The sequence below is a fragment of the Euprymna scolopes genome, chromosome 23, assembly GCF_053919585.1.
Source record: "Euprymna scolopes isolate OS-2025 chromosome 23, ASM5391958v1, whole genome shotgun sequence".
In the NCBI taxonomy this organism is placed as follows: domain Eukaryota; kingdom Metazoa; phylum Mollusca; class Cephalopoda; order Sepiida; family Sepiolidae; genus Euprymna; species Euprymna scolopes.
The window spans coordinates 467380-495000 of NC_136504.1; the positions used below are offsets into that span (position 1 = coordinate 467380).

The 27621-nt window shown below is 33.9% G+C and overlaps 1 protein-coding gene across 6 annotated transcripts in view; it reads left to right on the forward strand.

Moving 5' to 3' along the window:
- LOC145245715 (uncharacterized) overlaps positions 1-27621 on the forward strand; it is a 341671-nt gene that overhangs the window by 268044 nt on the left and 46006 nt on the right. For all 6 annotated transcript variants that reach the window (XM_080107250.1, XM_080107247.1, XM_080107249.1 and 3 more), the window contains 6 exons: positions 3260-3409; positions 5077-5122; positions 10304-10394; positions 17969-18019; positions 19767-19857; positions 27052-27156. In XM_080107250.1, the coding sequence (XP_079963376.1) occupies positions 3260-3409; positions 5077-5122; positions 10304-10394; positions 17969-18019; positions 19767-19857; positions 27052-27156 (534 nt within the window). The remainder of the gene's footprint in view (positions 1-3259; positions 3410-5076; positions 5123-10303; positions 10395-17968; positions 18020-19766; positions 19858-27051; positions 27157-27621) is intronic.

The following is a 27621-nucleotide window of genomic DNA, read 5'->3' on the forward strand; positions in this document are numbered from 1 at the left end:
ATTGAAATAATCACGATCAGAATCAGCACACTTTTGCCAATGCAAAACAAGTTTAGTTAATTTAAACGATTAGTGAAAAATTCTTTAAAATGATATATATAGTAAAGGTATTATAACAAAAACTTATTTGAAAGTACATCATTTGATATGAAAATTTTAAATTTCCACAAGAAATTTTTTTTCAACCTAATACACACACACACACACACACACACATGTGCTGAAGAGTGTTAGAAAATTATATTTTTAGAACTTGATGATTTTGTATCTGAAAATGACAAAAATTGAATCGTGTATATTTATATTTTCAGCCTCCAAAATTCATCCCCATACGATTGCTCTTGCTTCCGTCTCTTTTTTTAGATTTTATCATTAAGGAAAACAAATTACTAAAAAATAAATCCCTCGATTCCAATTTTGATGAGTGAGGGCGAAACATGTCAATTGACTCGTTTTGATTTTTTTTTTTTTTTTTTTTCCCCTACTTTTATTTTTTTTAGTTGCTATCCATTTTCCTTTTCTCCTCGGCCCTTTTTTTTTTTTTTTTTTTTTTTTTTTTTTTCAATATAAAATGAATTCCGAAGGAATACGTCTTCTCTGCATGATTGCCTTAATTTATATTTTCATATTTACTTCAGTTGTGCTACGAAGATCTGTTTCCCGTAGGAATTTCATGAAATTTTAACACGATTTCCGGTGTTAGTATAAGTAGTCCCAACTATTTTTAGAATCCGGTACTCACAGGAGCGGCCACTTGAAGGTTGCCAACATAGTTAAAAGTGATGGTGCCATGGAACCGACTGGATTCAATTCAAGAATCACCAGATGTTTGTAGATTGACATGAAAATCTTCCTTTCTCTTTATGAAATATGTTTTCTTTCTGGAAATCAATAGATATATTTGGGTGAAAAATATTTGCTTTTAAAGCCATCTTGAATCGAAGAGTAAGTTGCTTAGATGCATAGCTCTTTATTTCGTTATCAATTTCCAGAACTAATGAGGCCATCTAAAATGCTTTTTTAAGAATGCTATTTCTTAATGATTAAAAAATCATTAAGAAATTGATAACGAAATAAAGAGCTATGCATCTAAGCAACTTACTCTTCGATTCAAGATGGCTTCAAAAGCAAACATGACAATGAAGAGTTTGTTTTCTCATTTTTATTCTAATAAAAATACCATTAAGCAAATTCTTTTTAGTTTATTTTTATTAAGAATAGAATCAAAAACTAATGATTGAAATGGTGCTCGCAGTATGTTCATTTTTTTTTTTTTTTACTTGTGAATCACCACTTATCAAGGCCCAAAGGCCACTCAAAGATTAGGGTTAATGAATGTAAGATAGTAGTTTAGTAATCATTAACGGTGTAAATTGGGTAGAATTTGTTTATTTATGGGGATGGCTCAACAAGAAGTTGTTTATATTTATGATATTTAGTTAAAGTTAAAATTTTCCACTATTATTATTGATTTGCTGTGCAACCCAAATCTATCGTTTCTTCTACTCTGTACCAGTCACAAAAATGATATATGAATAATTGTCAAAGAAATGTGTTGTCCATTTTATTAGATATTGACTCTGTAATACCAATACTTTATTTAAATTCATACAAAGAAATATCAAGACAAAAGAAATCCTAAAGCCAGTTTTAACCAATTCACTTTGGTGTATCACAGAAATTTAATCTGTTCAATGAAGGTTACATTTCAAACATTAAAATAATTTTTTGTAAAAATTGAAACTGAATATAAAAATCGCTTTTCTATGCAGCTGCATCATAAAATCAGCATACTCTGCTTAACATCTGTTTAATGTGCCATCGTCTGTTGGACGCCTTTTTAGGAATTGACTTCCAGGCTAATTTATCTCTGACCAGGTCTTTATTTATCCCATTTTCTCTCAAGGACCTGACAATGGGATATCAGAATATGCGGTCTGCCCCCCTCTGCTGAGAGTAAAAGTCCTTCAATGAGGCCACCTGTGGGCCATGAGTGGCGACTTATGATGGCTTAGGATGGGATCCTGGTGCTTGAAGAATTTAGAGGTCAGGGTTTAGCACTGCCACTTCCCAAGACACTATTTTGGCCCTTCCCTGGGCTAGAAAGATGGTTTTAGAGACCCAATCTTATCAATCAACTGGTCATGTCAGTCATTTTTTAGATCTACAAAATTGAATTAGGTCAATAACTGTAGGGCTAATATTGTTGAGAAAGGGCGCATACTCTTTTCTGTCCCTGAGTGAGTAATTATCTTGGGAATGAAAGCACAAAGACAGAATTTTAAACTGCGAATCATCAGTATTAGTATATTGGCTCTGCAGCCCTGATGTTACTAGGTGATTCTCTTTAGGAGCATCCTCTCATGAGGCTCCGAAGTGAGTCAAGAGCATAGCCAATGTAATCCCAAAAAAACTCTACGTATGGCACCTGACAGTAAACCTCAAGCTAATGCAAATAAAGTCATGAAGTTATGTAAAAGCACTGATACTTGCATAGACCCAGGTAGTGAAAAGGAAAAAGTAACCACTTATTATCCGACATACATAGTTATAGAGTCTATGCAGAATAAACCCGTACCAAATTCTCACCCTTCATAAGAGAAAAATATCTCACAGCCACGCTTCCAAAATCAATCAAAATAACATGTAACAATACCTTGACAGTAGAAGTAAAAAAAAAAAAAAAAACAAGTATGCTGAACTATTATTAAAAACCACCACATTACACAAAATAAAAGCCTACCCCCATAAATCTTTCAACACTTCAAAATTTCAATCATATTTTGAAGTCTATTATTCCAAAATTATTGTTGAATAATCTAACCTGCAAATATAGTATCAGCAAGAGTATATTGTAAACTTTTTAACTTGCAAACATAAATTTAGCCAATTTTGTCAAAAATAATTGTTTTCAAGAATCAATCTGGCCTGTTAAATTGTAAGTAAAAATATTGTCAGTAAAAGTATGTAATGTTTTCACCTGAAATGCATAAACAAGCCTCATTATTTTGAGTGAAAATAATAATCATTACTTCTCACTCAAAACTATGTTAACAATGCTTTCAATTATTCCATAATGTAACCAATGAATATTGTACCAGTAAAATATGTCAGTGTCACACTAGCCAATTCAGTACAAACTCTGAGGTAGGGCTCATTTTCGCATGTATAAGAATTTGAATCACTTGTCATGATTCTAAAACCTTGTATTAAATTTAATGTTTGTAAAAATCTAATTTATATTTTTTTCTCTCTACAGGATTTCGACCCTAGTTCAGCATTTTTTACAAATATTGTAAATAAAAAAAAGAAGAATCTCAATATTAGTGAACAATCTCAAGTTTCCAATAAAGACCGGAGTAAAGATAGAGCTACACTACAGTCACACAGTGCAAAAAGCGAAGATGAGGTGAGTAACAGTGTAACAATCAACAATTGAAAGTAATCTAAGTAAAAGCATTATCTGTATATTCATGTACATATATATCGTGAATAGTCTAGTGTGTGTATTTTACATTTATGCAACAATTCTAAAATGAAACGATTGATGTGGATGTATGGAAAGAGTTGTAGATAAAATAGTTTTTCAACAGTTGTAGACAAACACAACACATACCGGGTTTATATATAAAACATTTATTCTCTTGATTCTTGCCGGCATCTTCAGAGATTGCAACGTCTTCACATCTTGGCTGTCTCAGAAGACGCCGCTCCCCATGTCATGGGGAGAGACCAACTCCCCCTTGAATCGTTCATTTTCCCCCCGACGTTCATCTAACGACTGATTCAAATTTACTCATCTCTACATATCATCATGAATCCAAAACCCCAATGCTGACGTAAACCTAAATCTAGTTATTTTGTTTACGTAAACTAAAATTCCTCCATAACTTTGTTTACCTTTATTTTCAAAGTTAACATTCTTTTGTAGCTTTTTATTATTTCAGCTGTCACTCACATTTTTCCAATCTAATTTTTTTTAGTTTTCTAATCATAATTGTTAAAATATTTTTGACTCATAATGAGGGTATGACTCCAATGATTTCGACGATCGTTTTTATAACCAACCAATCAGAAGCTTCAAAAGTTATAAAAAATGTTGAATTTTGGATTCAATCAGTTCACCATCGCCTCTGTCTTGAAGCAACTCAATATCGGGACTGCATTGATTCTTCACTGACTTGATTTACTGCCACCATCTTTGTTCAACATAATGTCTGAATACTTAATCAATCCAGCAACCCATTGTTGCTTGGATCAATTAATAATGATGTTTTAACCCTTGGCACTACCTGCCACAGTTAACACAGCTACTATGCTATGATCACAGCCAAAGGGTCAGATCATATAAAATTAATGGCATATAATATTTTGTTATCTAATGTACATATGTGCTTCTGGTGTGTACAGACATTTATTTCAATTTTCTAGATAGCACAAAAACAATAAGATGCAGCAAATATGAGTTTATTAACATTTCTATGAAAATAGTGTTCATTGTATTTTAAATATAATTGATTTAATTTCCTATAAAAATCCCTGAAAATCAAACATTTTCAATTGACCTCCAGTTGTGCTTCTCAGCTATGCCACATATGTCTCTATAATTCCTAATTTAACCTGAAGGGTTCATGCATTTGTTGGTTACTAAACATATTCATAAAATTATTTGTCTAATATTTTATGTAAATGTATGGAAGCCCCTTAAATTTGGGATGATTGTCCAAAATTATCAGCCATCCTCCACACATCAATTGGTTTTGAGTAGATTATGCATTGTGGAGAACAAGGTTTGCTTTCATCACCAAGTAAATGATGACTATTTAGGAGCATGAGACATCTACATTATTGCAGGCGTTATTTTGGAATTTTTCTTGTTTTAAGCTAGTTGCCTCAGCAGGGCTTAAAGCTAGACAACCCTACTTTTTTGTCTATGGCTGGTGCAAGAACAGCTGCTCTACTCTGATAATCTTAGTTTCTCTTATTTTATCATCTGCTTTTGTTTTCACATATTTTCTTTTTCTGCGTCTTTATGGATATTAGAAATTCTAGCATACTTTTTTTCATCTTTTGTAGATTGAAGAACTTGATACAGTTGTCCTTAGAAGTCGAAAATTAGCAAGTAAGTGGTTTTTCATTATGTTTTTTTTTTCTTTTCATCCATTTGTCTTTTTTATAAAACTCGTTTTAGTACATTCATCTTTCATGGTTTATCTATTATAGATATTAGATTACTTTGATACATTTTCATACTAATGAGTCACCACTTATAAAGACCAAAAACTGTTCAAGGATAAGGGTTAATAAATGAAAATACATATTTTTGTTGTAGAAACCGATAGGTATTAAAGAAAAGAAATAGATAATTAACATATCTCATATAAGATATGATTCACATATATTTTTTTCATTTATCTTTTGACCCATCTTATTTTCATGCATGGGTCAGAATATTCTGTGTAGTTTCAAATATAGTTGACTTAATTTCCTATAAAAATCCCTAAAAATCAAACATTTTCAATTGACCTTTAGTTGTGCTTCTCAGCTGTGCCACAAATTGGTCCCCCGATTTATCAGAAAGGGACCTATGTTTTCAGTGGCGTTCGTGCGTCCATTATTCCGGACGATTGCCAGATAACCGTCCATTAGTTTTTCCTGAAATTTTGCCACAAATTGTATTTCATCAGCATAGTAAAAATATTTTTTTTTGCAAAATTCCTGTTGCGTCCCCAGGGGCTCAAAAGAGGTCAAAAATGCCCCAAAATGGCCAAAAATGACATATTTTGCCCCATAACTTTTGATCCATCAATTAGATTTTTCTGAAACTTGGCCAGAATGTGGAGCTTATTGTTTGTTTTCTTTTTGTTTTTTTATTACATTTTCACCCCAAACAAGGCAAATTGCCACTTCGGTGTAGGGGGCTACTATCAGGGACAGCACCTACTGGGGTACTATGTAGTGATTTGGGCAGCAAGATGTCGGTTCACGTTACACTTGAACTTCTGCACGTCAGTACTGTTGGGGAAGCAGGGAGCTGGAATGGAATTCCAGAGTCTAGCGGTTCTGGGGAAGAAACTATTGGAGTAAAAAGATCTTTTACATCTAGGGATCTCTACAGTGTGGGGGTGGGATTTAGCAGCCTGTCGGGTTTGTCGAGGGTGCTCACGTCGTGGGGGCACAAGTGATTGCAGTTCGTCAGAGCATTCACCACTAAAATACTTGTAGAAAAGGCAGAGGGATGCAACATTTCGTCGATGGGACAGAGGCTGAAGCTTAGATGCCAGTTCAGGGCCTATCAGGTTTGCGACTCTCTTTTGAACCTTGTCAAGGAGCAAGAGACTAGTAGCACCAGCCAGATGTGACAGCAATACTCCATACATGGGCGAATGGTGGCCTTATAGAGGTACAGGATATTTTCGGGTGTTAGTAGTTGTCTAGCACGGTAGAGAGAGCCCACCTTTCTTGCAGCGGCCCTGGCAATGCCTTCAATGTAATTGTTCCAACTCATGTTTCCTGTGAACGTTAGGCCAAGGAGTTTGAAAGATGGACTCTCAGATAAAGAGTCGTTGGCCATTGCTATAGGTGGTAGAGAGGGTTTCTTGTAATTATTGAATGAAACTAGTTTAGTCTTGGCAGCATTGAACACGACCAACCACTTTTATCCTCAAACTAAATTACTAATGTTCCATATTTTAACATATCTTTAAAATTATATAAATAAAACAAATTACATTAAAAAGATCTTTAAATTCTGTATCTGATTTCACAAACCAAAATTTTAGTCATATTTGACTGTTCCAAATATGGCAGATCTTTTTTTCTTTCTTTTAAATATAAAAAAACCTGGAAGAAATGAATTCTTCATGAAGAGCTAGTGTTTTCATCTGGCATCATGTACAACCATAAAGTTATCTCAAATTCATTCCTCGCCACAAAAACATGATTGCAAGTGGTTAGAAAAAACATGGATACGGTTGATATTCACAAAAGTATTTTATTACAAACTCTTAGTTGCAGAATTCACACCGATGAAACATTTATAGATTGGACACGCAAACAAAACCCTAAACGCGCTCATTACTCCACTATTGTTAAACACCAAAGTTATATATCTATAAAGTGTGGAACGATAAAAGTGTCACCATAAAGAAAACACTACAGCTTTATTTTAAAACTTTTATTGAAAAAAATTAATTCAGGTAACTTGATTATGTAGTAGAGTCAACATCTATTCAATCATTGACTTGATATGGGTGTGTAACTGGGAGTATCCCTTTTCCACAAGCACTGGCGGGAGCTTTGTGAATACTTGGTGGATGGCAGTAATCAGGCTTGCTTTGGTGTTGTGGGAGGTCATGTTGGTGATGTTCTTGACGTATAACTAAACGAAGTAGTCCAGTGAGTTCAGGTCAGGGAGGAGAAGGGTGCCAGTGAAAGAAGAGTACAAAGTAGTAGCACTTCTGAAGCCAAGCCTGGGTATCTTTGGATTTGTGGGCCAGTGTCGAATACTGTTGTCACACCCTGGGTCTGCCAACGGCCACGTGATTGCATCAGGGGATCACCACACTCTTCAGTACATCCAGATATACTTTGAAGATGTGAGGTGGTATGATGTAGCCCTCACTTGAAACCACACCAAAGACCATAACCGTCGCTGGAAACTTTGTTTTCATCACCCTGGGCACGTTTCTGTTATTTGTGGCAATCCAGCAATCCATTTTGAGGGTGCTGGAAATAGTCCTGTTGTCATAACTTGGATCGGTAGAGAGCACGAGTTGTATAGCGGTGCATCTCTGATCTTGCTCATTGAACACGGGGCCACTTTCAGACATGATAGAAGGCTTCTATCGCTCTTGCCAACTAGTAGATTGTCTGCAACAAAAAAGAAAACCGGTTTTCATCAAACGGAAATGAAATCCGGTCATCTTTTCTAGGGCGACAATTTTATCGTTCCACCCTGTATATATATCAAGAGCTACACTCCTAGCTCCCCTGCCTTATCCAGTGCATGGTATATGCATTCAGAGATGAACATTAAATATCCACAGTAGAACAAGCTTCCCAAATTTATACTTTTGATCAGAAAGAAGCTCAGCATTTACAAAATGGTAAACTAGTGCTTTATTAACCATTCAAAAAATTTTAGTGAAGAGGGGGAGGAGACTGATGGGGCAATAATTGAGCGAGTCAGTTCTTTTGCCAGAATTCTTGAATACTAGCAACATGGAGGCAATTTTTCAACTATCAAGAAAGCAAGATTCAGCTAGGCATTTGTTAATGAGTTTGTAGAGGACAGGGATTAGCTCAACAGAGTGTTTCTCTCCTAATTTTTTTTCACTCAAAACAAGGCGTAGTGCCACTTTGACGTACAGAGCTACTATTTAGGACCAAATTTACATGGATACTATATAGGGAGTTGAGCAAGTAGATGCGTGTTCACACTACACTTGAACTTTTGCAGGTCAGTACAGTCTGGGAAGCTGGGATCTTTGAGGGAATTCTAAAGTCTAGCAATGTCTCTGTTTTATTATTTTCATGGCAAGTGCTCGTCTGAGCTCCAATCTATGGTCACCAAACATTCACGAGAAACACTCATTTGGCTGTAAACACTATCAATAATTTCCCCCACTCTTTATCTGTGCCTAAACCTAAACGGAGATTCCAAGAACAAAGCTCCTAAGAACTGCACACCTGTGAAACTCTCTTCCGTTTACCTGCTTTCCAGCTGACTAAAATATGGCTGTCTTCAAATCCAATGTAAACAAGTTCTTGATGAATCGTTCCGCTTAAGTAATCCAATTTACCAAATTTACACTTCTAACGATTACTATGATATTGTCCCTTTGACCACTGTACACTGTTTAACCCTTATCCTTGAGTGGCCTCCGGACCTTGATAAGTGGTGATTTCTTAATTAAAAAAAAGAAAATATTTAACAAAAACTTGATATGTCTGAACTGCACTGTTATCCATTTATACTGGGATTTGGTGTCCCCAGGGGCTGAAAAAAGGTCAAAAATACCCCAAAATGGCCAAAAATGACACTTTTTGCTCCATAGCGTTTGATCCATCCATTAGATTTTCCTGAAACTTGGCCAAAATGTGGAGGCCATTGTTCTTAATAAAAATTCAGTATGGGTGACCTTGGCAAAATTCTGGTTCGCATCCCTCTGGGACTTTTAGGGCTAAAAAAACAGGGGTTTTTTTAGCTCTTTTTTCATATTACTCAAAACCTTAATATGTATATCTATAGAATGGTTTTCCATGGTGCTGAATTCAAATATACATGTCTTAAGGCGTGAAACTGCACCATTTGTCCATTTTCACTGGGATTCGGCATTTTCAGGAGCTCAAAAGGGGTCACAAATGCCCCAAAATTGCAAAAAATGACACTTTTTACCCCATAACTTTTGACCCATCCATTAAATTTTTCTGTAATTTGGCAAAAATGTTAATACATTGTTAGCCCTTCATACTTCTCACATTCATCATTTCTTCACTATTTTTTGTGGCGTCATCTCACATGCAGCACTAGAGGGGGATCATGCACGCACGCCTTGTTTTCTTGCTTTATAGAATATCAGGATATGTAGCACGGCTTGATAACATATCAGAAAGATCTACTAAAACTAAATAATTATGTGGAGAACTGATGACTGTCTCAAAAATGATTCATCATTTGCAGTGCACTTTGAGATAAACAAAAACTGATTCATGACTTAGAGAATATCTCAAATAGATCGATAAATAACAATGTATATTATTAAGATGTTTCTGATGACCTTCAAAATTTCATGTAATGAATGATGTATTTAAATCATGAATATCTGAACAAACTTTCAAGAAAATCAATATCAAAACATTTTTTTCCAAAAATCAAGGATTAGTCTGGCTAAAAAATCATTGTAGTTCATATCAAGGTTAGATGTCAAGGTTACATTACAAACTCAACCTCTGTAATCTTGAGTAATTTTAGTAATTTTCTCTATCAGACGAGAAAATACAGATAGAAGATACAAGACAAATCTTTAACTGCATCAGTGTGAATATAGAAATCACAGTGAGCGATAATAATCTGCTCTGGTAATACATGAGATACTGTTGGGATGCACAGGGTTAGTGGTGATATACTTTGTCCTCGAAACTATGTCTGGATCCAGAGTCCTCTTCATCTCATGAAAGCTTTGTATAAACATTTTATAATTTTTTAAAATAATAACATTTTGAAAATAAATAAAAATCATTTTGATTCTGTAACATAATGGTTTCCTTTTTTTTTCTTTTTTTTTCTTTTTTTTTTCAGTCCGTGGAAATGAAATGGCACAAGTGGGTCATTACAATGCAGCTATAGATCTTTTTACAGAAGCAATACGACTTGATCCAACTGATTTTCGGTAAATTTTTTTTTTCCTTAGCTTCAAAATCTACTCTTACCACCAGGTTTGATGATGGGTTTAGTATATTGGAATAATTAAAATTCATTCTACATCTTTTTTTCCATTATTCATATGACTATATGTATTTTCTCATTTCTTATGTATCCTTTTTCTTTGGCTTTCTAATTTTATCTTTATTCATTTATAATATGCTCTTCATATTAATAATAGCTTTTTTTCCATTGAACTTTATATGTAAAGAAGTATATATCTGAAAAAAGTATAAATTTTACCAAAATTTCATGTAAAATGAATGTTCTGTTTCATATAAAATGCTTCTTTTCAGTCGTTAAATTACTCATGCTAGTAAAATTATTTGAATGAGCTTTTCCTCGCGCAAAAGGAAGTGGCAATATCTGGGAGAATATGACACCAGAACAGATATGTTACATTACTCTCTCTGCCTCAAATTGAAAGCTACATTAGTTTGAAATTTTATAGTAAACTAAATTGAGCATTAACAGTAATAGTATAGGTTCAGCTTCAGATATGGCAGTAATAGTTTTGTTTTCATACCAACATAATAATATAAGAATTGTCCAAAGTTTATATATTCAATTATGCAAATCTTGTCTTACGTCATCCATCAATCGATAGTGGAATATTCACAATGCTTGTTAACTCATTACAGCTGGAAGCTCCAGTACCGAATGGCCAATATACTTCAGATAAGTTTTCATCATAATTTGAAGCCTTTCAGCCAGTCACTTGACCTATAGAGATCACAAGAGTGCTTTTCTAGCAGGTTCACTGTGTTAGGATATATGTCCATCCAGCACCAAAAGTTGATCATTTGCAGATATGAGTGAAGGCAGCCATGCATCATTTTGTTTGTTACATTGTCTCACCACAGTATGTTGTAGATAAAGTGTAGCATTTCGGTGTGATCAATCAAGTTTTTTAGATTAAGCAACATTTAGTGTCCAAGAGTCTGCTCTGTAAAATCAGATGGATTCAACTGATGCCTTAAAAACAGTTTTACTTAATTTTTCATATAAGCTTTCCAAGTTCTGTCAAGAGTAGATTGTACTCCACGCTTGGCCAATACATTCATATCATAACCGAAGTCGGTGAATCCTAAATAGTTGAAGTCCTCAACAAGTTTGATTAAGGCACTGAGGAAACACAAGTGATGATTTTTGAGGAGTCAATTATACAAGGTGTTTCATCCATACATAGGAAAAATGTTTTTGTCTTTTTATAGGAAAAACATTTTTATTAATTGTTAAGTGTTGAGACATTATGTTGAACAAAAATGGTGGCAGTAAATCAAATCAGCAAAGAATCAATGTAGTCTCGAGCTTGAGTGTTAAGTAATTCCTAGTAAGAAAGATGGTGGCGAAGAATCAGTGCAGTTCCGATATTGAGTTGTTTCGAGACAGAAGCCAACAGCAAACTGAGCTTAATCCAAGATTCAACATTTTTTATAGTAACAATTAAGCTTCTGATTGGTTGGTTGTCATAACTGTGGTTATAAAAGCAATCGTCGAAATCATTCGTGTCATACCCCTATTATGGTCAAAAGCATTTTAACATTAATACAAATATGCTGTACATGTCTGTTGTTAAAAATGCGTTTCCATGTGTGTCTTGTATTGCTGTTCAAGCTGAAGTCTCCTATCCTAGCCTGTACAACCACTTTACTTGCATCTTGGGTCTTCATCAGAATTATCCAGTAAGGGTTACAATTACTCAAGTAACATAAGTTTTGACAATTAATGTAAAAATTTGGTTAATCTGTAAACAATATCTTTGTTGAAATCTTTGCAACCACTCTAAATTTGTGTCTTTCAAAGTACCTAAAATATGAAAAAATACAATAATAAAAACTACATGTATGGAAATTTTAGGGCATAGTTTATTTTCAGCCTATTTAGTCCTTAAGCAAGAATGAATGTGTTCAAATTAGAATACTATGTGTACTGACATTTAAGGCTGACTGGGAAGCCATCAGGGAACTAATTAGAGATGCTCCATGGAAAAATATTTTCTCTCTCCCTGCTGAACAATGTGCAAACGAGACCACTGACTGGTTCAAAACTGCAATCGAAGCGCATGTTCCCATGCGGAAATTTTATAGTAAGCCCCACTCTCCCCAATGGTTTACGTCGACTTGTGCAACTGCCATTGCTCAAAAGCAGCATGCATACCGTAGGTTTAACCGACATAAGTCCAGTTCAAACAGACTGAAGTATATAGAAGCTAGAAATAACGTTAAGAAAGAAATAGCGACAGCTAAGAGAGAATTTACGGAAACCACTAAAATGCGCATCGAAACACAAAAACTTACAGATGCTAAACTACAGACTGACAAACAATATGGATTTAGACGAGCCCGTTCCACAGCAGACATCCTCACTGTGATCTCTGAACGTATATACCATTCACTGGACAAAGCGGGGGAAGGCAGAGCGGTAGCTCTAGATATATCTAAGGCTTTTGACAGGGTATGGCATGAGGGTCTCCTCAGTAAAATCAGATCATACGGTATCACTGGTAGAATACTTAACATAATTAAATCCTTCTTAGATAAGAGAAAAATCCAGGTAGTCCTCGACGGTCGCACATCTAAACAATATGATATAAATGCGGGAGTACCCCAGGGTTCTATCCTTGGACCTCTATTGTTCCTGATATTCATAAATGACCTCCCCGACAACATTGCCTCTGAGATGGGTATATATGCTGATGACACTACACTCTATGGCAGACACGACAGGAAGACGAATGAACACATTTCTAAAGAAATGGCAGAAACACTAGAGGAAGACCTCCAATCTGTAGTGGAATGGGGACAAAAGTGGTTGGTCGCATTCAATGCTGCCAAGACTAAACTAGTTTCATTCAATAATTACAAGAAACCCTCTCTACCACCCATAGCAATGGCCAACGACTCTTTATCTGAGAGTCCATCTTTCAAACTCCTTGGCCTAACGTTCACAGGAAACATGAGTTGGAACAATTACATTGAAGGCATTGCCAGGGCCGCTGCAAGAAAGGTAGGCTCTCTCTACCGTGCTAGAAAACTACTAACACCCGAAAGTATCCTGTACCTCTATAAGGCCACCATTCGCCCATGTATGGAGTATTGCTGCCACATCTGGGCTGGTGCATCTGCTACTAGTCTCTCGCTCCTTGACAAGGTTCAAAAGAGAGTCGCAAACCTGATAGGCCCTGAACTGGCATCTAAGCTTCAGCCTCTGTCCCATCGACGAAATGTTGCATCCCTCTGCCTTTTCTACAAGTATTTTAGTGGTGAATGCTCTGACGAACTGCAATCACTTGTGCCCCCACGACGCGAGCACCCTCGACAAACCCGACAGGCTACTAGATCCCACCCCCACACTGTAGAGGTCCCTAGATGTAAAAGATCTTTTTACTCCAATAGTTTCTTCCCCAGAACCGCAAGACTCTGGAATTCCATTCCAGGTCCCTGGTTCCCCAACAGTACTGACGTGCAGAAGTTCAAGTGTAACGTGAACCGACACCTTGCTGCCCAAATCCCTACATAGTACCCCAGTAGTTGTTGCCCCTGATAGTAGCCCCCTACACCAAAGTGGCAATTTGCCTTGTTTGGGGTGAAAATGTAATAAAAAAAAAAAAAAAAAAAAAAGTTTACTCAGTGAATTTATCAATTAATTTTTAAATGCTAAGTTTACAATTGCTGCAAACAGGATGTGATCTTTTATAGAACTTAAATAAGTTGTTATTCATTTTATTCTATTTTGTCATAAAAATATTGTGAAAAAAAAATTTATGTTCATGAGTACGACATGTAAAAATCTAGCTCATAAAAATGAACTAATTTCAGTAATCCACATTCATCATTAGAGTCGCATTAAAATTTATGTAGAATTGAACATAAATAGCAATGCTTACTTCTAGTGAAATAGCATTTTTACAAATACTAAAAGATAAAGAGAAGCAGCACATTTCTTGTGGTTATACAAGACTATTTTCTATAGGACATGCAAATTGCATCCAAACTTTTAAATGAGCATAGCACAAAATTCGGTTCTTATTTAAAATTAAACCGAAGAAAAAGAAAAATACAAAGAAATCTTTATGATGTATGTATTCATTACAAAACAAAGATGTCAAGTATTTTAACTAAAAAAATAAATTTTATGAGGAAGCAAGAAGAGAGCCATGTTGTTTTAGAAATTAAAATTTAAGTGCAACAACTTGATTTAACTACCGAGATTTTGTTTGTATTCAAAAAAACTTTTTGATCACTAAAAATCGTAAATTTTGATTGTCTTAGTTTAAAAAAAAAAAAAAAAAAGAAAAAAAAAAAACTATTTGATCAATTTACATAATTTTGGAATATGACATCTTCATTCCGTTATGGGAATGTACATCAAAAAGATTTTCCTTTACTTTTATATGTGTGTGTGTATGTATGTATGTATATATATATATATATAGCTTGTGAGCTGCGACGTTGTATGAATATTAGTTGGCTGTGCTGGGATAAAAAAAATTCAGTTATCAATGGTTGACCGGTCTATTTTAATGCATGTGTTGGCTATAATTAAAGTCATTTTCATCGTAAACGCGTCATAGTTTCGAATTATATTTTATTTTAGTTTTTTAAATTATTGAATGAGCTTTATATATATATATATATATAATCTCATTACTTTATTTTTATTAAATCTGTTTGAATTATTCAATCAAACGTTTCATTTGTATTTTTCATAAACTTTAAATAAGTATTTTCGGACGAAACAATACGAAAATAAAACAGAAAATGTCAGCTTTCGAACTAACTCATTGGTTCTCATAAAATACATGCAACCATGCGAAAATGAAATTTAATAAGGAGTAAAAACGGTTTCCGAAATTCCATTAAAAAAATGGCTTGAAGTAACCAAACTGGCGTGTTATTTAAACTGTAAATGTTACTCACGCATTATCATATACGTAAAAATAAATGGCACAGACATAAAGTACATAAAATAAGCTTTTATTTGATATGAATTTTATTTTAGTTAAGATTATAAAAAAATAATAGAGCGATTTAAAAATGATTTTTTTTTTGTTTTTGAGGATTTTCAGCAGATAACAGGCTGCTGTTGACATACCTAATAAGACTATTGTCCACAAGACATGCAAATTGCCTCCAAACTCTTAAATGAGCATAACACAAGATTTGGTTCTTATTTAAAATTAGACTTAAGAAAATCAAAAATAAATGGTGATTGAGCATAAGACAAGATTCAGTTCTTATTTAAAATTAAACCTAAGAAAAACAAAAATAGAAATCTTTACGATGTATGTATTCATCACAAAACAAAGATGTCATGTCTCAAAAATCAAGTAAATTGGTCAAGTATTTTTTTTAACTAAAAAAGTAAAAATTTTTATAAGGAAGCAAGAAGAGCCATGTTGTTTTAGAAATTAAAATTTAAGTGCAATAACTTGATTTAACTACCGAGATTTTGTTTGTATTCAAAAAATCTTTTTGACCACTAAAAATCGTAAATTGTGATTGTCTTAGTTAAACAAAAAAAAACAAAAAAAAGAAAAAAAAAAACTATTTGATCAATTTACATAATTTTGGAATATGACATCTTCATTCCATGATGGGTATGTACATCAGAAAGATTTTCCTGTACTTTTATATGTATGTATGCACACATATATATATATATATATATATATATATATATATATATATATATATATATATGGCTCATGAGCTGCAGCGATGTCTGGCTGTGGAAATAATTGTATATTCTTTCACATTCTAAAGATTCTATTGTTGATTTCTCGCTAGGTAAGCTTGCCGTGATGGCATCCTTAGCAAGTATAAAATTCCTACTTGTGAGACATCGGCTTGGGTTATAGCTGATCATGATGACCACATCCCTTGTTCGAGATGAAGTAGGTTCATTCCACTGTCAAATTTTCGCTGCGGTTTGCTTACTCTGTGTTAGTTAATAGACTTTTTTGTGTGTGTGGCAGTTTGTTCAGTTGGTAAAGTGCTCGCCTCGCATGCAAGAGGCTCGGGTTTGGAATCCCAACTTCAGATGTGTCCAACTGATGAGCCCAAATGAAATCGAAACTAGAGTATAAGGCTTCTGGTTTGTTGGCTGTCATGACTCTTGTGAGTTGTGACGTTGTTTGGCTGTGGAAATAATTGTATATTCTCTCACATTCTGAAGGATATATATATATATATATATATATATATATATATATATATATATATATACATATATATATATATTAAGTTGAATTCTTGAATTCTAAATAATAACCCAAGATTTTTGTTATGCAATCATTTAGCAACTCATTGTGTATGCATAAATACAATTCCTAATTCTGATATTTTTGGTTCATAGCTTTAAATGTTGCTCAACATCTACTCAATAAAAATCTATCTCATAAAAATATTGTGAAAAGAAATTTTAATCTTCAGGAGTACAACATGTAAAAATCTAGCTAATAAAAATGAACTAATTTCAGTAAATAGTATCTGAAAATCTTTTAATCAATGTTCATCAGTTGAATTGCATTAAAAATAAAACTTTCTAATTGCTAAAAATTATAAATTTGGATCGTCTTAGTAAAAAAAAAATTAAAAAAATCAATATTATTTTAAAGCGATTATTTGGCAACATCATTTCATTGCATAAACATAATCCTTAATTCTCACATTTTGGAGTCATAACTTCAAATGTTGGTCAAGATCTACTTGATAGTTCAGTTTTCGCTGATCACTAAACATGGGATTTCTTTACGATTTTGAGTTAAGCATCATTCATGTAAAAGTTTGGAAAGCAATTTACTTTCCATGTCAACAACTTTTTTATGTATAAACAGAAGAAATTTGTTTTATTTGAAATTTTTCATAAATATTGTACAGATTTCATTGAATTCACAATTTTTTATTCTAACATGACCTGTCCAATCAAGGTCATATTAAAAAATAATCTGGTTAGAGTTGGCTAACATAATTACTAATTTTCCATGGAGATTTACCGGAAGCAGTGACAAGGTAAATCAGTTCCTTCACTTTTATTATGTATTGAATACCTTTTTTTTTTTTCTTTTTTTTTTTATATTTGAATTTTTTTTATTTTAATTTCAATAATTTTATTTTTATTTTAGTAATTTTATTTTTATACTTTCATAAACATATATTTATTATATAAATTCAAATAAAAACTTATTTTTATAATTTCATAGACATATATTTCTTATAAAATTTCAAATAAAATAACTTTTTTTTTAATTTTCTTATTAAAAGTTCAAATAAAGGCTAATTGTTTTATTTTTATATGTATATTTTAATTTCCCTTTCTTTATATTTTATTTCAATAAATCGCTTCATAAAAGAAATACTGAAGAATAATAAAAGTGAAGAAACTGATTTTCCTTGTCACCACTTTTGGTAGCACGCTGCAGAAAATTAGGAAGTACATTAGCTGACTATAAACAAACATCTAAATAATTGAATTTGGTTATTTATATAAAATTTATTCCTTTTTTTCTTTTCACTTTGAATTTTTATTATATTTCAGTTTTTTTGGAAACCGGTCTTATTGCTACGAGAGAATACAACAATATGATAAGTAATTACCTTTTTCTTTTTTTTTTTTAAATATGTTCAATTTATCAAAAAACTTTAATAATATAAAGTTTTTTGTTTTATTTTTTTATAATGGTATATGATTATATTTTCTGTAATTTTGAAAATTATAATAATTTAATACTTCTGACTATATAAAATCCTCCAAGATGGATGTTAATATCAATACCTGAAGATTATTAATATTGTAGGGAATTTTAAGGAAGCTAAATTTTTTAACATAAGAATAGCTAATATGTATGTGTGTTCTTTTCAGATATTGCTTTACAACAGCAATAATAAATGTGGCGTAACTTAAGTTTACTGTAGTTTCATGGAACATCCAATCTTCAGAAGTTTAATGTCTCTTTTTCATTTGACTGCACATTCAAACAAGAAAAACAAATGTACTATTAAGTGACAAATTTATGTATGATGTCTTGTTCGATTTTAGAGCCATTTATTTTAAAATGGATAAACTCTTAATTTTTGGCAACCAGCAACACCAAATATTTCTCAATTACTTTTCATATTTAGCACTTGTAGGATATCATTTTTTTTGTTTTAATGGGTTTGGAAGATAACATTTAAAAATGAAAGTGCAAATGTATTATACAGATAACAACATTCTTACATAATCGCATTTTCATCATCTCTACTTATGCATAAAGAGCACTTTGTCTGTGTGCTTGTGAATTTGATTCCTCCAAACTGGGCCAATTTTTTTTTTTAATTTCACACAAATGTACTTTACAGTGTTCTTAAATAGGTTTTGGATTTGAATTCCTCCAGTAAGTATTGAAAATTGATAACCAAAAAATTCCAATTTAAAAATGAACAGTTCGATTTTAAGCAAAGTTAACATTCTGATACAGTCTAACATCACAAATGTATTTTAAAAGGTTTATCACTGCACAAACAAAAGGGTCTAGTGTATAAAATCAACAGTAGGTTCTTTGATAAGACAGGAGTATATTCAAAATGAATATTTCTCTTTAGAGTTCGATTGAATCATGATACTTTTGCATTTTAAATTTTAATTCAAGCCATTACATAAAAAAATTTATAAAATCAACTGTAGATCCTCTACAGTGCAATGTAGACTACAATGTATTGTGGACTAAGTCACTGCAGGTAGACATATGAAGCTTTCTTCTGGTGCACCGTGATGGTCTCCTAACTAGTGGAAGCATCAATCGATTTGATTGAAAAATTGTCAATTCCACCAATATCGATGACAATAAAAATATTGGATGTCTGGAACATTCGTTGATCCTAATTCAATCCTGGACAAGGTTTGGCTCCTTGCTAGTGTCATATAAAATATATTTGCAATTATTTGTTTTACTTTTTATTAGTAAACTAAAATTTAGCGTAATTCTCTTTAATGCCTCTCAGAAAGAAAGACAACTGATGAAAATAAGATTGTTATACTTTATAAAAATTATATTTGTTAAAAATAACAATATGAAAAAAATATTAAATTGACTTAGTGCAACGAACATTATTTTTAAAATGTGGAAAGAATTTTTTTAAATAGGCCTACAGTTGTGCACTGAGTGGATCATGCGTATAGATCAAAAATTCTTTTTAAGTTAACTTTTTTTCTTGTAATTCATAGAGCAGCAAATTAATATCATTCTAGCATGATGTAGCTCATGATTAGGATTATTATTTTTTTACTCAATAAGATGCATGTTTTTCTATTTATTTTCTTTTTTTTAACTCCATTTTATTTGTTCATTTTGCAGAGCTTTAAAAGATGCTGAAAAATCTATATCAATATCGCCAAATTGGCCAAAAGGTTATTTTAGGAAAGGCAGAGCATTAGCAGGACAGAAGGTAGGTTATTAATTTATTTATGTATTTTGTCTTTTTTTTTTTTTTTTTTTTTTTTTTTTTGCATTTTACTTTAATGATTTTTTTGGCTGTTTTTGTTTAAAACAAATTTTTATTATACTAGTGGGGAGGGTGTAAAATACGCCTAAATATATTTTAATTCACACAGATTTCATATTCATTATTACAGAACCAATTCTATATTGAATATTATATTGTACTTAATATATAGTATTCATTTAAAAATAAATAACTTTGGTGCTATCAACTAGAATTGAAACCAAAACATTTAGCGCTCCAGCTGCATTCCCAACCGTTTGATCTATCAACAGATAAAGATATAAAATTAAACCACTTTAAGCAATGAATGAATTTGCATAAAAATAATATTATGTCAGCAAGTTGAAATGAACATTTTGCATTTCAACTTGTGAACATATTTCTGTATACATTATTCATCCATCCAAATAAAGATTTTACTCATTATAAACGATCCTTGGTGTATGATTACTATTTCCTGTTAATTTCAGTGGTATATGACCAGTAGTTTAAGAGTTTATCAGTTATATATTTTTATATACACACACATATACATCTAGTGTTTTATTTATATAGAATAGGCTTGTGAAAATTAATTATGGTATCTTTTGATCATTAAATTATTAATTGAATCAAATTGTTATAAAGTTATAACTAATTTTGTTAAGCTAGTGTGACTGAGGATGACTACTTGGGAATTTTGTACCCCTCTCGTCCCTCTCACTTTTCCCACAGTGTCCAGCAAGTAATGCCACCGAATTCAGCCATTCTGGGTCCTGGCTGATTCCTTGGTGCTAAGCAGTCATGCTGGCAAAGGCCCTAGGTGTTGAAAGGGCAAATCGTCCAGCATTGATCCCCAAAGGCTGTATCATTGGGGAGCAAAGGTCATTTAAGCCAAAAGAAGAAAGAATAACATTTCAACGACTGGTCTTTTTGGATAATGTAGCAATAATTATTCATAGAAAAGTCATACGCGGATTCTTCACAAGTCTCGGCTTGAGTTCTTAATATCCGCCCCTCTTACTAATAGAATTTAACTCCCAGTTATTGATAATACATTATTGTTCTAACTTCTTGCCATGCTTACTGGTTCTAATATGCAGGGATACACTCCTCTTTATCCAGAATGATCAATAGATTTACCACATGCGCTTTCTTTCTTCATCTATTTTTCCATCTCCCCTGTTATCATGCAGGGGCTCGCTCCCAACATTCGAGCCGTATAATCATAATTCTTCATTTAATTTTTTATCAACAACTATTTTAATTAACCATCACCACAGTGTGTGTAGGCGTGGTCCATTCAGTTTTCTTCATAAAAGATTCACCTACTTGACTTAATCAGTTAGCAACCTTAACAGAGTCTGACACATATCTCATTCTGCCAATAATTGGTGTCTGAATAACAATCCGCTATTATTTATTCTTGTTTTGATATTGGTTGAGGTCCTGGATATGACCTTAAACTATATCCAGTGGTGAGGCCCCAGCTTGCGGGCTTTGGGGAGTGTGGAGCCACCCTTTAATTGCCATTGCTCCCAAGTCCACTCTGACCCGGAGTGGTAGTACCTGTTAGGGTCCCAACTATGGTTTAAATAGAAACTGACTTGAAAACAACAAATATATTCTATTAAAAATTTTTTCTTCAAAATCTTTGGATTCGGCATTAAATAACCTGAAAAGGGTTGATATGCCGTAAAACAAAAACAACCAACTGATATTTGTTGAAGGGTCTAATGTTCCTTGTTTGGATACGATTCTTGTGACAAGACTACCTTGCCTGAACAAGAGCCATTATTCAATTATTACAAATGAAAAGTGATTTTACTACCAAATAATTAACTTTCCCAAATCTAATTCATTGTTAAATCTTCGAAAACTCGCAATATTTCTCTTCCTTTTTATTTTATGGGCCCAAATAATGAACAAGACAACTCTGGGGAAGAAACAATATTTCACTATCAATCTGGGGTTTTTATGACTTCTATAAGCATTTAACAGCTTTTATTTTTCTCTTTTCTTTTTCTGCCCTTTCCTTTCTTTTCCACCATCTGAATTTCAACATTTGTCTCTGTGGCATAACAAGCCCTCTTTCTTTTTTTTCTTTTTTTTTTTTTTCAACCATGCAAATATTGTCACAATTTAATATTTGACTAGGTATACATCTATACTGGTCATATGTATATGGTTACTTATGTATAATACTAAAATAACTGGCACAAATTCTTTTCTAAATGTTGAGTTAAAAGGGCTACTTACTTTACCACCAAGATGACTGCCTGTGTCTGTTTTACATGATAATCATTATTCCAAATCCTTATACTACTAAACCCTACCAAAATCCCTGTATATCATAATTGTATATTAATACTGTATTCTTGTAAGTTATATCATCTCTGCTGTTCCAACTGGACAAATAACCAATTGCTCTTCTTCCCAAGTTGCTATAAAATCTCATTCTTTGCACGTACCTTGGGAGAGGGTTTTTTACCTTCCAATCCTTAACTCTAGAAAGCTGACTTTGAAAAATCTATACTAAACATCTACAGTTATCTATTGAGAAGTCATGCATTATCTTATAACTTATTGTTAAGCAATAGAATGTAAATATAAGATAGATACTTATTAGCCATAGTTTGTAGTTATACTAAAAGTGATCTATATTAAGTAGCAAATCTATATCTCTTTTCCTTAGATGGGCGAAAGTACTAGACTTTTTACATGAAAACTAACACCTGAAGCCCATTTCGAATCATACCTTAACTCTTTATACTATAATTTTTCCAATGTATTTATTAATCCTCGCTGAACTCTAGATATTAACCTCAAATTGACACCTCATACTTATACATGCCCTCACCCATGTTTCCACTCAAAACATGTAAATAACCACATCTTCCAATTTTAATCCTATTTTGAGATGTGTAACTTCAAAGCAGATACTAATTATTTTTTATATTAACTCGATTAATTCTAACTACACATGCGGGGGCATAGAAATATCTGGCTTTGAAACCAGGCGTGGGGGATAACCTTCTCAGTGCTGATGGACTCATAGATCTGGTTAGGTCATCCTTCTTGGAGAAGGAAAACTAATGTTAAACTTGTGCCATTGACCTCATGTGTCTTGACACCAAACAGGGGAAGGAAGCCTCCTCAGTCCTGGTTGACAACCTCTCTAAAGCTGGTGACTCAATCAAATCACCAGTTTGCAAACCACAACTGCTTAAGGAGTAGATAGGCTCTGCCTATCGCCTGGCTTCCATACTCCTTCTTCGCCTATTAACCAGAAGTAGAGGTGTGATCACAAGGACTCATTAGAGATGCCCAGTGCTTAGCCTTGTTTCCTGACTAGGGCAATGAATGCTATTCCTCACATCTGCCTCTTTCCCTTCCCCTAAACCTAGGCATTTCGGGGATGCTTGTTTACCATGTATGCTAAACATGATTGGACTGGGCCACTCTTGTCTGACAGGTTTGAGGGTACCAGTTTGACAGTTTTCTGGCTGTTGTATTTTGACTGACAGTACAGGAGCCCTAACTCTTTGGTAGCACTTAGAGCAGTTGCTCTATCATCAGTTGTATAAGTGCCATATCACGCATGAAAAGGGACCTTGCACTCATCTCTTGTGGGCATTCCTGAGGCCACATTCCTGTTGATGAGGAGTTGGCTGATGGTCTACATGTTGCATGATGGTGGCTATGCATACATCTGCTTTGTCTGGCACCTCTCACCCTAAGCTGTAACTACAAAATAAAATGAAATGACAGCTCGATCCAAAATAACGCTCAAACCAGACACACACTCAAACAACAATTCGCCTCCTCCCTTGAGGCTCGCATTTATCAATATCCATGGACTTGGAACTAACTTAGATGATGTAGAATCATTTCTCCTGGCAAACTCCCCGGATATCTTAGCACTAAGTGAAACTAACTTGCATTCCTCTATCCCCTCTAACCATTTTAACATGTCTGGTTATCTTCCACTTTGTCATAAGGACTCTGACAAACACATGCACGGACTTGGAATTTATATTCATAACACCCTCCCCATGACTAGGGAATCTAAACTAGAATCGCATGACTAGGCCTTCATGTGCTTTAAACTAACTTTACAACATAGCGTTAGCTACTTATATTTTCTTTATCATTCTCCCTCGACCCAGACTTGTACCCTAATCAACTATGTCTCTGACAGCATAGATGTAGCACTGTCCCTTGACACTAGCACCCAAATACATGTATTTGGTGACTAACTCCCACCACAATAATTGGCTTGGCTTCTCTAACTACACAGACATAGCTGGTAGCATCATCCATAACTTTTCTATATCCCATTCCTTGACACAGATAGTAACATTTCCGAACTGTCTCCCAGATTGTCAGGACCTGCAAACCTCATTTCTGAATCTATTTCTGAAAACAGTTTCTCAGGATTGTCTAAAAAATGCCCACTCTGATATGCTGATTATGCTGTGATAATGATATACATCACTCAAAACTCACGACCACACGTTGAAGAGTCATTGCTCAAAACAACAAGGTACTACAATAAGGCTGACTAGAATGCCATTAGAGGTTACATGGGGAAATATCTTTTTGCTTCCTGCGTAACAGTGTGCAAATGTGACTACTGAATGGTTCAAACCAGCAGTAGAAGCACATGTTCCCACATGAAAGTTCTGTAGTAAACTCCACTCTCTCCAATGGTTTACTTCTACTTGCGCAGTTGCCATTACTCAGAGGCAACATGCATATCACAGATTTATCCGGCATAAGTCTAGTACAAACAGACAAAAGTTTATAGAAGCTAGAAGTAATAAAGAAGTAGCGACAGCTAAGAGAGAATACACCAAAACTACCAGAAAACGCAATGAAGTGCAGAAATTAGGAACTTGTGATTTCTGAGAAATCTACAACAGTGTCGTAAATAATGTGCAATCAACAATTTCCCCACTATCCAACAATCATGAAGTGGTATGCACAGCAACTGAGAAAGCTAATATGCTTGCCCATAAGTTTGCCACAAACTCTACTTTACACCCAGCAAACCACTCCCTCACTGGTGTTGCTTAGCAAACAGAAACCATACTAGATGATCTGAAAATCACTCCTTAAGTACATATCATAAAAAACCTAGACACCTCAAAACCATGTGGACCTGATCTCATTCCGGCTGTACTATTAAAAAAAATACTCTGCTGAGGTTGCTCCAATGCTCTCCCAACTTCTAAACAAATGCCTTAACGAATGATGCTTTTTTGACTGTTGGAAAACTGCTTCTGTGGTACCAGTTTACAAGAATTCTGGCAAAAGAACTGATCCATTAAACTATTGCCCAATTAGCTTCCTCCCTCTTCTCACCAAAATATGAGTTTATAATTAATCAAGATCTAGTTCACCACTTCACTTTTGTCCACCTATCAATATGGATTTAAGCAAGCCCATTCTACTGCAGATATCCTAAATGTAATCTCTGAACATATATACCATGCACTAGATATGGCAAGAGAGGGGAGGGCAGTATATCTAGATATATCTAAGACTTTTGATAGGGTATGGAATGGTCTTATGAAAATCAAATCCTATGGTATTACTGGACAAATACTTAACCTAGTTAAACCCTTTTTAAATAAAAGAATCCAGGTTGTCCTCGATGGTTGTACATCTAAACGATATAATATAAATGCAGGTGTACCTCAAGGGTCAATCCTTGAACCTTTATTATTCCTGATATTCATAAATGATCTCCTTGATTAAATAATCTCTGAAATGGGCATGTTTGCTGAAACACTATGCTCTATAACAGGTAAGAGGAGAAAACGAATGAACACATATTTAAGGCAATGGCAGAAACCCTAGAGGAAGACCTCCAGTCTGTAGTGGAATGGGAACAGAAATGGGTGATAATGTTCAATACTGCCAAGACTAAGCTCATTGCCTTTAATAATTACAAGAAACCTTCTCAACCACCAATAGCTATGGCTAAAGATACATTACCTGAAAGTACTTCATTCAAACTTCTCGACTAACATTTACAGGGAATGTGAGTTGGAACAGATACATAAAGAGAAAATTGCCAAGACTGCTGCAAAGAAGGTGGGCTCTCTCTCTCTCTCTCTCTCTCTACCTTGCTAGAAAGTTACTTATGCTTGAAAGTATCCTGTACCTGCATAACGCCACCATTCACTCATGTATGGGGTATTGTTGTCACTTCTGAGCTGGTGCATTTGATACTAGTCTCTCGCTCCTGGACAGGGTTTAAAAGAGAGTCACCAACCTGATAGATGTCATCTAAGCTTCAACCTCTGTCCCATTGATGAAATGTTGCATCTCTCTGCCTGTTTTACAAGTATTTTAATGATGGATGCTCCAACAAACTACAAGCCCTTGTACCCCTTCAACGTAAATACACTTGACAAATCCGACAAGCAGCAAAGTCCCACTCCTACAGAGTAGAGCTCCCTAGATGTAAGAAAGCCTTCTAGTCTAATAGTTTCTTTCCTAGAATTGCTAGACTTTGGAATTCCCTTCCGGGTTCCTGCTTCCCCAACTGTACTGACATGCAGAAGTTCAAGTGTAAACAGACATCTTGCTGCTCTACTCCCTACATAGTATCTCTCTAACTTATGTCCCTGATAGTAGCCCCTTACATCAAAGTGGCACTGTGCCTTGTTAAGGCTGAAAATGTCATTTAAAAAATTTACTAGAAAATTCCTCCTTTGGAGAAAACTTAATCATCCTATGGTAAATGCAGCAAGACAGGAAAGATGATGTTTTAATATTTATTTTTAAAATTATTGGATGTAAATATCTTCCAAAACTTTCAATAAATTAATACATGAGACATTAAAATTACTTTCTATTCAGTTGAAATGCTTTCGAATTTTGAAGGATCCACAAAATAATTCATTATATATTTTTACTTCTTAACTCTTAAAAAAAGATTAAAATGGTTGAAAGAAATATTCTGGCGGATTTAATTTTGAAATTATCCAAATGTGCATTGATGCAAGAAAAAAAGCACTTGATAATGTTTACTGCTGTAAAACTCTTGTCTATAAAATTTTTGTTCACATTTATTTCCTTAATTTATTTTGCTTACTTAATATAAATCTGACTCTTATCTTTTTTATTTTTTTACATTTTCTACAGCAATTTTCTACAGCAGAACAAGCTTTCTTACAAGTTGTGCGTTTAGATAAAAATTGTGAAGATGCCAAACAGGAATTGCTGAGAGTGCGAACTTATCAAATAACAGTGAGTTTTCTATTTTTATGGTCATCAATTCTCTCTTTCTTTCTCACTCTTTCTTTTTCTCTCACTCTTTCTTTTTCTCTCTCTCTTTCTGTCTCTCTCTCTCTTTCTGTCTCTCTCTCTCTCTTTCTGTCTCTTTCTCTCTCTCTTTCTGTCTCTCTCTCTTTCTGTCTCTCTCTCTTTCTGTCTCTCTCTCTTTCTGTCTCTCTCTTTTTCTGTCTCTCTCTCTTTCTGTCTCTCTCTCTTTCTGTCTCTCTCTCTTTCTGTCTCTTTCTGTCTCTCTCTGTCTCTCTCTTTCTGTCTCTCTCTTTCTGTCTCTCTCTTTCTGTCTCTCTCTTTCTGTCTCTCTCTTTCTGTCTCTCTCTCTGTCTCTCTCTCTTTCTGTCTCTCTCTGTCTCTCTCTCTTTCTGTCTCTCTCTGTCTCTCTGACTTTCTCCTCTCTGTCTCTCTGACTTTCTCTCTCTCTCT